This window comes from Nelusetta ayraudi, unplaced genomic scaffold, assembly GCF_046127955.1.
Source record: "Nelusetta ayraudi isolate G7.1 ecotype Tasmania unplaced genomic scaffold, CSIRO-AGI_Nayr_v1 ptg000097l, whole genome shotgun sequence".
Lineage (NCBI taxonomy): Eukaryota > Metazoa > Chordata > Actinopteri > Tetraodontiformes > Monacanthidae > Nelusetta > Nelusetta ayraudi.
The window spans coordinates 4,583,744-4,596,929 of NW_027466147.1; the positions used below are offsets into that span (position 1 = coordinate 4,583,744).

Below are 13,186 nucleotides of genomic sequence, written 5' to 3' on the forward strand. Positions count from 1 at the left end.
CTGCCTCTCTCCCTGTCTCTCTCTCCCTGTCTTTCTCTCTTTCTCCCTGTCTCTCTCTCCCTCTCTCCCTGTCTCTCTCTCCCTGTCTTTCTCTCTTTCTCCCTGTCTCTCTCTCCCTCTCTCCCTGTCTCTCTCTCCCTCTCTCTCCCTGTCTCCCTGTCTCTCTCTCCCTGTCTTTCTCTCTCTCACCCTGTCTCTCCCTGTCTCTCCCTGTCTCTCTCTCGCTCTCTCTCTCTCTCTCTCTTTCTCCCTGTCTCTCCCTCTCTCCCTGTCTCTTTCCCCCCTGTCTCTCTCTCTCGCTCTCTCTTTCTCCCTGTCTCTCTCTCTCTCCCTGTCTCTCTCCCCCCCATCTCTCTCTCTCTCTCTCTCTCTCTCTCCCTCTCTCTCTCCCTGTCTCTCTCTCTCTCCCTGTCTCTCCCCCCCCTGTCTCTCTCTCTCTCTCACCCTGTCTCTCTCTCCCTGTCTCTCTCTCCCTGTCTCTCCCTCCCTCCCTGTCTCTCTCTCTCTCTCTTTCTCCCTGTCTCTCCCTCTCTCCCTGTCTCTCTCCCCCCCTGTCTCTCTCCCGTCTCCTCTGTGGAATCTTTTCAAATCATTCTATAATAACTTGCCAAGTCTTAGCCTATTAAACACATAATCCAGTTCTCCAATTATCCATCCCAGCATCATATATGGGCCAACTGTCAAATGCCTTCACTTATTTATTGCTTTCATGAATTAATTTTACTGTTACGTCAATTTAATCTTCTTTCTGACTACTAACAACAACATCAACAACATCAACAATAATAATTCAGCGGCTGCCAATCTGCAACATAGAGCGACAGTTTAACTTTCCGCCACCAGGGGTCGTATGTGGACCGCGGATAAAACCAACCGGCGTCTTGACACTTTGCAACCAGCGCGTGAAGCAAGTTAATAGGGTCTAACCGCGACACGGAGACGCGCGCGTGTTAAGAGCAGACAAGACACATCCCACCGTTGCAGCAGCAGTCAGGACAGGTGGACGCTGGGATTGGCCGGGGGGGGGCTGGCTTCTAATGAGCTGACCATCAAGTCTGGATTATTATTGCAGACGATTTAGATGACAGTTTCCATTTATTCTACGTGAAATAGTCCTCAAGTCAATGATGATAATAAGACATACTTTCAGAGAAGTAGAGGGAGAGAGAGAGAGAGAGAGAGGGAGAGAGAGAGAGAGAGGAGGGAGAGAGAGAGAGAGAGAGAGAGAGAGAGAGAGAGAGAGAGAGAAGGAGAGAGAGAGAGAGAGAGAGAGAAGGAGAGAGAGAAGGAGAGAGAGAGAGGAGAGAGAGAGAGAGAGAGAGAGAAGGAGAGAGAGAGAGAGAGAGAGAGAGAGAGAGAGAGAGAGTGAGCAAGGGGTTGGGGGCGGGTACAGGTTGACTGGCAGCTCCATCATCCAATTAGGGGAGGGCTTCACGGCCAGTCCCAGCCCAGGGGACTGCAAGGAGGAGGTGCCACTGCTGCTGGTGCCGCCGCTGCTCCTCCTGCTGCTTGCTGCTGCTGCCGGGGATGGAGGGACGGAGGGACGGAGGGAGGGTTAATAGCTGAGGGAGCCGTGTCAGCGCACAGTCAAGAGAAGTGACTGCGGCAGCGGGAGAGCAACGCACGAGCCCCAAAACTCAAGTCAAAGAGGACGCAGCGCGAGGTGGTCGGAGGACATCGAGGAGGAGACAGACGGACGGAGAGAGAGAGAGAGAGAGAGAGAGAGAGAGAGAGAGAGAGAGATAAAAGTATGTGTTTTGAGTTTTTCTCTTCCTCAGCCGGATGAGGATTTTTATTTTTTACTTTCATTTTTATTTTTTTTTAGACAAACTCCATCGCGGCTGCGCCTCACTGTAACCTGCGCATCTTGGCCGGAATATGTCGAACAGAAAGCCAGGAGCCAGAAAAGACTGAGTTCTTCTTTTTCTTCTCTTATTCACATCTATCAAACCAACAAAGCCTGATTGTGTTTTTACATTTTATTTTTTTTTGTTTGTGTGTGTGTGTGTGGTCTTTTTTTGTTGTTGTTGTTGTTGGGGTGTTTAACACAATTTTGTGCACTTTTTGCGCGTCGTGATGATGGAGATTTACATTTGCTTCTGATTGTATCACCAGTTGATAATTCGAGTTCACACTCTTGATTCGGAAGTGCACTTCGAACCCCCTCCCCCCGACCCCCCCATCCCCCCAACTCCCCACCTTACCCCGGCTCAACCCCCCTCTTCTCCCGGCGATGATCGCGCTTTGGCTCGCTGTGCTGTGCATCGCGGATGGAGCGCGCTCGCAGATCCGCTACTCCGTGCCGGAGGAGGCGGAGCGCGGCACCGTGGTGGGGAATATCGCCGAGGACCTGGGGCTGGATCTTACAAAGCTGACCTCGCGCCGCTTCCAGGTGGTGGCCGGCTCGCGGACGCCCTACCTGGCGGTGAACCTGGAGGACGGCGCGCTGCTGGTGGACGAGAAGATGGACCGCGAGCAGATCTGCAAGCAGAGCGCCGGCAGCTGCCAGCTCAACATGGAGGTGTTCCTGGAGAACCCGCTGGAGCTGTTCCGCGTGGAGGTGGAGGTGGTGGACATCAACGACAACCCGCCCAGCTTCCCGGAGACGGACATCACGGTGGAGATCTCGGAGAGCGCCACGCCGGGCACGCGCTTCCCGCTGGAGAGCGCCTTCGACCCGGACGTGGGCTCCAACGCGCTGCGGACCTACGACATCACCAGCAACAACTTCTTCTACCTGGACGTGCAGACGCAGAGCGACGGCAACAAGTTCGCCGAGCTCGTGCTGGAGAAGCCGCTGGACCGCGAGCAGCAGGCGGCGCACCGCTACGTGCTGACGGCCGTGGACGGCGGGCAGCCGCCGCGCACCGGCACCGCGCTGCTGGTGGTGCGCGTGCTGGACTCCAACGACAACGTGCCGGTGTTCGAGCAGCCGGTCTACACGGTGGAGCTGGCGGAGAACGCGCCGGCGGGCACGCTCGTCATCCAGCTCAACGCCAGCGACCTGGACGAGGGTCCGAACGGCGAGGTGGTCTACTCGTTCAGCAACCACGTCTCGGGCCGCGTGCGCGACCTCTTCGCGGTGGACGCGCGCACCGGCCGCGTGGAGGTGCGCGGCGAGGTGGACTTCGAGGAGAGCGCGCTGCACCAGATCTTCGTGCAGGCCAAGGACCTGGGGCCGAACGCCGTGCCCGCGCACTGCAAGGTGCTGGTGCGCGTGGGCGACGTCAACGACAACGCGCCCGAGATCACCTTCAGCACCGTCACCGAGTCCGTGAGCGAGAGCGCGCCGCCGGGCACCGTCATCGCGCTGCTGAGCGTCACGGACCGGGACGCCGGCGACAACGGCCAGGTGGACGTGGAGCTCCTGGGCGACGTGCCCTTCAAGCTCAAGTCGTCCTTCCGCTACTACTACACCATCGTGACGGACGGGGCGCTCAACCGGGAGCAGGCCGACTTCTACTCGGTGACGGTGGTGGCCCGGGACAAGGGCAGCCCCTACCTGGCCACCAGCAAGTCGGTGCGGGTGCAGGTGTCGGACGAGAACGACAACCTGCCGGCGTTCACGCAGTCGCTCTACGACGTCTACGTGACGGAGAACAACGTGCCGGGGGCCTACATCCACGCCGTGACCGCCGTGGACCCCGACGTGGGCCAGAACGCCATGGTGGCCTACTCCATCCTGGAGTGCGACATTCAGGGCATGTCGGTCAAGACCTACGTGTCCATCAACGAGGAGACGGGCTACCTGTACGCCCTCAGGTCCTTCGACTACGAGCAGCTGAAGGACTTCGCCTTCACGGTGCAGGCCACCGACTCGGGCACGCCGCCGCTCTCCTCCAACGCCACGGTCCGGGTGGTGGTGGTGGACCAGAACGACAACCCGCCGCTGGTCCTGGCCCCGCTGGGCAAGAACGGCACGGCCGAGGAGCGCCTGCCCCGCTCGGCCGAGCCGGGCTACCTGGTGACCCGGGTGGTGGCCATGGACGCGGACGACGGCGAGAACGCGCGGCTCTCCTACAGCATCCTGGCGGGCAACGACAACGGAATGTTCCGCATGGACTGGAGGACCGGCGAGCTGCGCTCGGCCCGCCGGGTGTCGGCCAAGCGGGACCTGCGCCGGCTCTACCACCTGGTGGTGGAGGTGAGGGACCACGGCCAGCCCCCGCTGTCCTCCAGCGCCAGCGTCCAGGTGGCGCTGGTGGACGGCGGAGCGGCCTCGGCCGGCGGCGGCGCCGGAGACCGCGTGGGCGGCGGCGGCGGCGGCGGCGGCGCCAAGGCCAAGGACAACGTCCTGGACCTCACGCTCATCCTCATCGTCGCCCTGGGCTCGCTCTCCTTCGTCTTCCTGCTGGTCATGATCGGGCTGGCCGTGCGCTGCCAGAAGGACAGGAAGCTGAGCGTGTACACGTGCCTGAGCAGCGACTGCTGCCTGGGCTGCAGCTCCTGCTGCTCGCGGCGAGGCCGCGCCGCCCGCAAGAAGAAGAAGAAGCTCAGCAAGTCGGACATCATGCTGGTGCAGAGCGCCGGCAGCGTGGCCGGCGGCTGCGTGGCGGCGGCGGCGGCGTCGGGACAGGTCCTCCCCGTGGAGGAGTCCGGGACCTTCGGCTCGTCCCACCACCAGAACCAGAACTACTGCTACCAGGTGTGTCTGACCCCGGAGTCGGCCAAGACCGACCTCATGTTCCTGAAGCCGTGCAGTCCGACCCGGAGCGCCGACGCCGAGCGCGGCCCCTGCGGCGCCCTGGTGACGGGCTACACGGAGCAGCAGCCTGACATCATATCCAACGGCAGCATTTTACTGAGCGAGGTAGGAGTCCCGCCCACGGCTGAAAGGGGGGGGGGGAGGGGGTCGGAGGGGGTGGGTCAAGTGCTTGACTGGCGGGGCCACAGCGGCTTCTAGAATTTGACCCATTTGACACGTTTGAAACACGGGCTTTTAAAATGAACGGAAGCTGCCAGCCGTTTGTGTTCAGCAGCCGCTCCTTCCTGCACTCAGGGTGGCGAGGCTCCGCTGGGGCTTCGTCAACGGAAGCGTTACGAGCAAATGTCTGCCTTTATAGAAATTATTTGAAACGCAGAAAAAAAAAAAAAATTGGATGAAATATTTCAATATTTTTTTTTCGATGACTTCCGATGCAATTTCTTCACGATTAAAAATCATAACGGGCCGCATATGGCCCCCCCAGGCCGTAGTTTGCCCACGCCAGGTCTAGTCAGAGATGCTCGTCATGGCTCAGATATGTTTTTTTTTTTTGTTGTTAAAACTGGACTGAAGAAGAAAAAAAAAGAAAAAAAGAAGTATTTTAATATTTACGGTCACAAAACATCATGGCTTGTATTCAAGAAATCATGTTACAGGAATATTGTACGGTGTGTGTGTGTGTGTGTGTGTGTGTGTGTGTGTGTGTGTGTGTGTGTGTGTGTGTGTGTGTTTAACAGAGGTAAAGTCTTGATGCAAAGGTTGTTGCCTGCGTAAAACCTGTGTAGTAACAATAATAATAACAATAATAATAATAATAATAATAATAATAATAAACTATAATTGTTCCCCTTTAGATTTGTGGGCAATACATTTAAAGCCATGCACAAACTATCTATAATTTGTTCAGTCTGTGATATGAAATTGTGTTCAAAGCCGCAGCTAAGAAGCACCGTTTTGTCGTTGCAGAACAAACACCAGCGCAGCGAACTCAGCTACCTGGTCGACAGGCCGAGACGCGTCAACAGGTGGGTGTGACTGACAAGGGTGTATGCTGCGCATAGGTGTACAGTATATGCTGTGTATAGGTGTACAGTATATGCTGTGTATAGGTGTACAGTATATGCTGTGTATAGGTGTACAGTATATGCTGTGTGCTGCTGCACGCACGCAGTATGGAGTCCAAAGCGGGTCGTTGGCCAAGAAAGAAATTGAAAATATTGAAAAATACCCCGCAGTACTTATGCCAGGCCTTGGGTGGCGCTGTGGGTTTCACGACCTCCGACGATATCCCACGTATTTAACGCTACTGTGGGCGAATGAGACGGCAGCAGAAACACCCTGGAGGAGACTCGAGCGCTGGGCCGGACAGGAGCAGGAACGAGGCTGCGAGGCTGCGAGGAGGTGACGTTGTTCCGTGTGTCCGTGTTGCAGCTCGGCGTTCCAGGAGGCGGACCTGGTCAGTTCTAAAGACAGCGGCCACGGAGACAGCGAGCAGGGGGACAGTGACCACGACGCCACCAACCGGGGCCACTCCACCGGTGAGACCAGGGCTCCTGCACTGTGGCACAGTGACGGAGCTCCACTCGCATGTTCTGCTCTCGCCGTTGATCTCCTCAGACAGCGGTGGGCAAAGCTACGGCCTGAGGGGCCACACGCGGCCCGTTTAGTTCTTCTTTCTTTTTTTTTTTTTTTTAAATCCGGCCTGCTGGACCTGAAAAAAAAAAAAAAAAAAAAAAGATATTAATTGTGAGTAAGTCATGAAATAGCTGCATTTCACCATTTTGTCAGTGCTTTCTGAGTAATTTCCATAAAGAGCCGAAGACGGCGGAGCCTCAAAGACGCTGATCTGACTTTGCTTTGCTTCATTTTCAACGACAGATTTCTTTTTCCTTCAATGAGGTTGCTCACTAAAACACTCCATCCATCTGCTGCTGCAAATTTTAGATTAAATAATATACCATTAAGAGCATTTAATTCCAATGCTAATAATTGTATTTGCCCCCCTGAGGCCCAATTTAAAATGCAGGTCTTTAATATTTAGTTTACATTCATTGAAGAAGCCGATTGCTGTGGTTCTTCATCTCTGTCGATGTCAGCTGACATGACGGCCTCTATTCCACCAAACCACAGACACACTTTTTTTTATTTTTTTAATTATGAATCAAAAGAACATTTGCCGAGGCTTAAAACCGTCTGCGAGAACCGAGAGCAAAATGGTTTGATTTCCTCTCTGTCTGAGTGTTTTGATTGAGACAAACAACTACGACCGGACGTGTTCCACGGCTCCACGGCCCCCGACTAGATGGACCGTGAAGTTTACCTCGTGGTCCAGAAACAGCGCCGTCGCAGCAGAGCGAAAGATAAAGCGGCGGCCACAGGCTTTGCTCTCTGCTGCTGCTGGAAAAGATGTGATGGGTTTTTTAATGAGGCCTCACCCACCGCTGGGAAGTGGACCAAATCGGTCGTGGCTGTTGCAGAGCAAATAGGCAATTCATTTGTTTGTGAAATTAACCATCATGGGCTACTCCCCCCCCCCCCCAATCCCCCACTCCCACCCGCCTCAGTCCCGCTCTCTTCACTGCATCTCTCCACACCTCCGCTCGTTCCCATCCCTCCTTTTCCATGGAAAACTGTGGGCGATCAATGCGGGAGGGTATTGACTACTGAAGGGTCCACTGTGTGTGACGGCCCATCAGGCATCACACACAGTGGTGCTTCAAGAGGGGGTGGGCCAACAACTCTTGTATGCATGTTGGGGCACAATAGCTGGGGGGGGGGGGGGGGGGGGGGGGATACATAACGTATGCAGAATATGTAGAAAACACGTAGAGAGTGTCTTTGAAGCCCCCACTGCTTTTATAGTTGTTATAAGGTAATTCTACAATTATATTTTTCAATGTAAAATAAAAATCATGGGCATATTAATTAATTCGCAATTTAAAGGTCGTACGCATTGACGCTTAAACTTTTGCATCGACACATTTATGATGGAATCAATTACGTCGACTAATTGCTGCAGCCCTAATATACATTGACAGGCACGGCCCGAAAAATATCAAAGACGCAGTAAAAGTTGTTTTATTTTGGCAATTCAACGGCAAAGATGAAAGCAACACATTGTATTGAGCCGTTCCACGCAAACTGACGTCTCGAGCACTTCCTCGTTGTCACTTTGCTGGTTAAGATTTTCAGCTTATTGAAACCACAAAGCCACAAACTCAGAAAATGATTTGAAAATTTGAGTTTTTTTTTTAAGCTGCAAGACCCGATCAGCAAAATGCAAAGAAATAAAAGCTTAGAAATATATGGATTTGCATATTATTCCTTTATATAATATGTCAACTTCACCTTTTAAGTTGAAATTGCAGAAATACAGCAACCTGTTCAGCAGGATATTCTAATGTTCTGGGTAGCAGCTGTACATGTACACAATAATGTACGGATCAAACACACACACACACACATGTTTTTTTTTGTTTGTTTGTTTTTGTTTTAAACTGTCATTGAATTACTCTCCATCAATGTTCCTCTTATCGGACGCTTTCTGGACTCCAGCTGGAGGCTTTGCTGCTGTCAGAGTCCCGAGGTCTTAATCTTGGTCCAGAAAAGCGGTACCGATGCGTTTAATCGCATTCGTCCGACGGCGACTCTCGTCAGATAAGTGAAGGAGTGGCGGGCGGGCTGGCTACCGCGGCAGTCATTTACTGTTGAGAACAGATTGTGTGTTGACAGGGCAGCGTCTCTGCTGAGGAAGTGACCTCGCTGCTGATGAGTATCGCCGGGGCAGCGGTGAAAGGTGATAAGCGCTTCAGACTCAGGCCGCCATCTCTCTCTTTTGAAGGCAAAAAGTGCTGCTTTGCTTTGGTTTCCCCCCCCCCCCCCCCCCCCGCCTTGATCCTCGGGCTTGACACGGTGAACACTGCGACGCGGCGCCGGTCCGGACGAACGTTTCGGACGAACCTCTGAGTAGCGGCGGCTCGCTCCAAGAGGAGGCCACTGTGGAGGCACCGCGCTCAACGTTAAAATGAGACCGAGATGTCGCGAGTGATGAGGATCAGTCCAGACCCCGCCCCCCCTCCCACCCCACCCCTCTCTGCCCCCCCACCCCACTAACTCTCCCCCTCCCTCACCCACTGCTAATATTGCTACTAAGTGGCCAGAGTTCTTCTGTGATTCAAGGAATGTCATCCATGTATGTATGTATCCATCCATCTTCCATACCCACTGTGTGTGAGTGTCTATCTATCTATCTATCATCTATCTATATATCATCTATCTATCATCTATCTATCTATCTATCTATCTATCTATCTATATATCTACCTATTTATCATCTATCTATCTATCTGTCCATCTATCCATCTATCTATCATCTATCTATCTATCTATCTATCTATATATCTACCTATTTATCATCTATATATCTATCTATCCATCAATCCATCCATCCATCCATCAATCTATATATCTATATATCTATCGACCTATCTATCATCTATCCATCTATCTATCTATCTATCTATCTATCTATCTATCTATCTATCATCCATCCATCCATCTATCCATCTATCTATCATCTATCTATCTATCTGTCCATCTATCCATCTATCTATCATCTATCTATCTATCTATCTATCTATATATCTACCTATTTATCATCTATATATCTATCTATCCATCAATCCATCCATCCATCCATCAATCTATATATCTATATATCTATCGACCTATCTATCATCTATCCATCTATCTATCTATCTATCTATCTATCTATCTATCTATCTATCATCCATCCATCCATCTATCCATCTATCTATCATCTATATATCTATCGATCTATCTACATTATTTCTAGGCTCTGTTTGCTTCTCTCTTGTGTTTTGGGAACTTTTTTCCGAGGGGCTCGCCATGACAAAGCCAAATTAATCTGCTCCACCACAAACCAAAATTCCCCCACTGCGGACCACCACAGACATATACACACCCACACACAGACACACACAGACACAGACACACACACACGCAGCAGACAGGCCAGCATGGCGGCAGACAGACACACTTCTTACCGGGATAACTGCCGTCTCAGCCTAATCAGTATCTGTTCGGAGGGATTAGCCCCAGATTAGCAAAGCTGAACAGTTAAGACCCGTGGCCCCAAACATCAATTTAGACACACATACACAACAAGCGGATTTAGACCCCCACCGACCCCCCCCCCCGTCACCAACCATCCCAAAAACAAAAACACAGACATGGAGGTATAGATGGCTCTGTTATCCCAGCATGGAACCGGGCTTTCAACAGACTTTGTCAATAAAAGGAAGGCAGCAGACGTTCATTCAGCACAATGGAGAAGTAGATCAGAGGCGGTGAGGCCGACTGTTTGACTGGTGGGGCCACTGTGGGCTCTACAGTGTGACAGAGGGGGTAGCGGAGCAGCAGCAGCAGCAGATGGATGGAGTGTTCTGGTGAGCCGGCTCATAGCAGGAAACAATCTGTCCTGGGATGTGGAGGAAACGTGTTGCTGTAATGTCAGTGGAAAATGAAGCAAAGCTTCAGAGAGTCTTTGAAGCCCCAGCAGGGTGTTTAGCTCTTAGAACCACCTAGAACCATCCAGAACCATCTAGAACCATCTAGAACCATCTAGAACCATCCAGAACCACCCAGAACCATCTAGAACCACCAGGACGTTTAGCTCTTAGAACCATCCAGAACCACCCAGAACCATCTAGAACCACCAGGACGTTTAGCTCTTAGAACCACCTAGAACCATCTAGAACCAGCAGGGTGTTTAGCTCTTGGAACCATCCAGAACCACCCAGAACCATCTAGAACCACCAGGGCGTTTAGCTCTTAGAACCATCCAGAACCATCTAGAACCACCCAGAACCATCTAGAACCACCAGGGTGTTTAGCTCTTAGAACCATCCAGAACCACCCAGAACCATCGAGAACCACCAGGACGTTTAGCTCTTAAAACCACCTAGAACCATCTAGAACCACCAGGGTGTTTAGCTCTTAGAACCTCCCAGAACCATCCAGAACCACCCAGAACCATCTAGAACCACCAGGGCGTTTAGCTCTTAGAACCACCTAGAACCATCCAGAACCATCTAGAACCACCCAGAACCATCTAGAACCACCAGGACGTTTAGCTCTTAGAACCACCTAGAACCACCTAGAACCACCAGGGTGTTTAGCTCTTAGAACCTCCCAGAACCATCCAGAACCACCAGGAACCACCAGGGTGTTTAGCTCTTAGAACCACCCAGAACCATCCAGAACCACCAGGAACCACCAGGGTGTTTAGCTCTTAGAACCTCCCAGAACCTCCCAGGAACCACCAGGAACCACCAGTGTGTGTAGCTCTTAGAACCTCCCAGAACCATCCAGAACCACCAGGAACCACCAGGGTGTTTAGCTCTTAGAACCTCCCAGAACCATCCAGAACCACCAGGAACCACCAGGGTGTTTAGCTCTTAGAACCTCCCAGAACCTCCCAGGAACCACCAGGAACCACCAGTGTGTGTAGCTCTTAGAACCTCCCAGAACCATCCAGAACCACCAGGAACCACCAGGGTGTTTAGCTCTTTATTGAAATGACTGTGAAAACGCTGCTAGCGTGGAGGAAATAGAGCTGTTTTCTGACTTACTGACTGTGAATATCATTTCTCCAAGTTCAACGGGGACTGGATTAAGAAGCGTAACGGGCCGCATATGGCCCCCAGGCCGTAGTTTGTCCACTCCTGATGTAGCGTGTGTGTGTGTATTCACCTACACCCAGGACCAGTATTGAGTCAATCTGCTATTTGGGACCCTCACCCTTGACCTCTTCCACGACCTGCAGTTGCTGGGCAGTCTTTAAAGCCTCCCTTTGCGTCCTGTCCCTCGCAGGTGCCGACCTGTTTGCCAACTGCACCGAGGAGTGCAAGGCCCTGGGCCACTCGGACCGCTGCTGGATGCCCAGCTTCGTCCCCTCGGAGGGAGGGAGGCAGGCCACCGACTACCGCAGCAACCTGCACGTGCCTGGCATGGACTCGGTCCCGGACACAGAGGTATTTCACCGCGACACTCGCTGACTGATGAGGGAGGTGGAGGCCTGTCAGTCACAGCAGCAGAGCTCCACCCTCCTCCCCCACCCTCAAAACCACTGTCTCTACAACGACAACAACTGCAACTGCAGCAACATTTTAAACCCTCAGCAGGAGCTTTTTTCTTTTTCTTTTCTTTTTTTTTAGAAAAATAAATGACATATATAGGTGTATGTTTGTGTGTGTGTGTGTGTGTGTGTGTGTGTGTGTGTGTGTGTGTGTGTGTGTGTGTTGATCAACTGTGTGACTCCAGGCCATATTAATTCAATATTTAAGTTGTAAGAAATCTGTTTTTAACTGTGAAAGTCACTACATTATAATCTTTAAATTGTGAAGCGATATTCCCACGATATTTTACATTGAAAAACAGAGCGACTGTGTCACAGATCAATGTTTTATGTGGTATTATTGTCCTATATTTGATCAAAAACCTATGCAGTCAAGGTACAACAGTCCAACGCAGGTGCGAGTTGGGTTAAAAAAAAAAAAAACGAGTCCACAATAGGTGGTGAAAAGCAAAGATAATCGCGATTAATCGACCGATTGAAAAAAATAATCGATAGATTAATCGACGACAAAAACAATCGTCAGTTGCAGCCCCTTTTTTTTTTTTTTGAACGATCAATTCCGCAGTCCTACTATCAAGCTAAGAACCAAGTCCAGGATTGGTCCGTGCGTGGCGGCTCTCGATGCTCCGCCTCCGCCCTCAGTTTCTTTCATTCTTGAATGGATTTCTCTCAACAATCCTCTCAAGGCGCCTTTTCCTAGCCCCACTTTTTTTGTTGTTGTTGCCTCCACTCAACTCTCTTATGAATGTTGAGTGGATGCAGCACTCTGTGAACAAGCAGCTTCTTTGGCAATTAGCCTCTGTGGCCGACCCTGCGTGTGAAGGGTGTCAATGACCGTCTCCTCTCCAGTCAGCAGTCTTCCCACCGTCACCCTGCTGCCTCCTCACCAGCAGCCAGTCAGGAAGCAGCACGGCTGTCTTGAGTTTGTTAGCTGGTGTGGGGTGAGGCGCGGTGACTATTCAAAGCATCAGGATTGGCATTCCAATGAAAACAAACGCTCACGCATCCAATGGGATTTCAGCGAGGAGCCGGCTTCCCGAGCTCCTTCCGCATGGACATTCCAGAGACGGCGTGACTTTGCACAATCGCTCCTTGAAGACGACGGCGGAAAGAGGACAGACGGAAAAAAAAAAACCCCAACCGAGCCGCCACCGCGCCGTCGCTCCCTCGCTCCCTCGCGTGCGTCCCTGCTCATCCGGCGAAGGACGAAGAAGCAGGAACTGTGGAGCCGCCGCGTTCAAACACAAAACGTGGGACGAGCCCCTTTAAGAGTTTTGTCGCCCCCCCAAACTACCAAACAACCCCCCCGGAGTTCTTCAAGC

The 13,186-nt window shown here is 52.0% G+C and overlaps 1 protein-coding gene across 1 annotated transcript; it reads left to right on the top strand.

The window, feature by feature from the left end:
- The first annotated feature begins 2,232 nt into the window (after nt 1–2,232).
- LOC142902723 (protocadherin-10-like) lies at nt 2,233–12,984 on the top strand. The gene is made up of 5 exons (XM_076048072.1): nt 2,233–4,810; nt 5,672–5,730; nt 6,137–6,243; nt 11,600–11,760; nt 12,886–12,984. The coding sequence occupies exons 1-5, from the start codon at nt 2,234–2,236 to the stop codon at nt 12,937–12,939; spliced, it is 2,958 nt and encodes a 985-aa protein (XP_075904187.1). The 5' UTR covers nt 2,233; the 3' UTR covers nt 12,940–12,984.
- Nucleotides 12,985–13,186: the final 202 nt, after the last annotated feature.

Coding starts and splice junctions, on each gene's coding strand:
- LOC142902723 (XM_076048072.1), top strand. CDS start 2,234: ATGATCGCGCTTTGGCTCGCTGTGCTGTGCATCGCGGATGGAGCGCGC. Junction 4,811..5,671: donor GCAGCATTTTACTGAGCGAG/GTAGGAGTCCCG, acceptor TTGTCGTTGCAG/AACAAACACCAGCGCAGCGA. Junction 6,244..11,599: donor CAACCGGGGCCACTCCACCG/GTGAGACCAGGG, acceptor TGTCCCTCGCAG/GTGCCGACCTGTTTGCCAAC.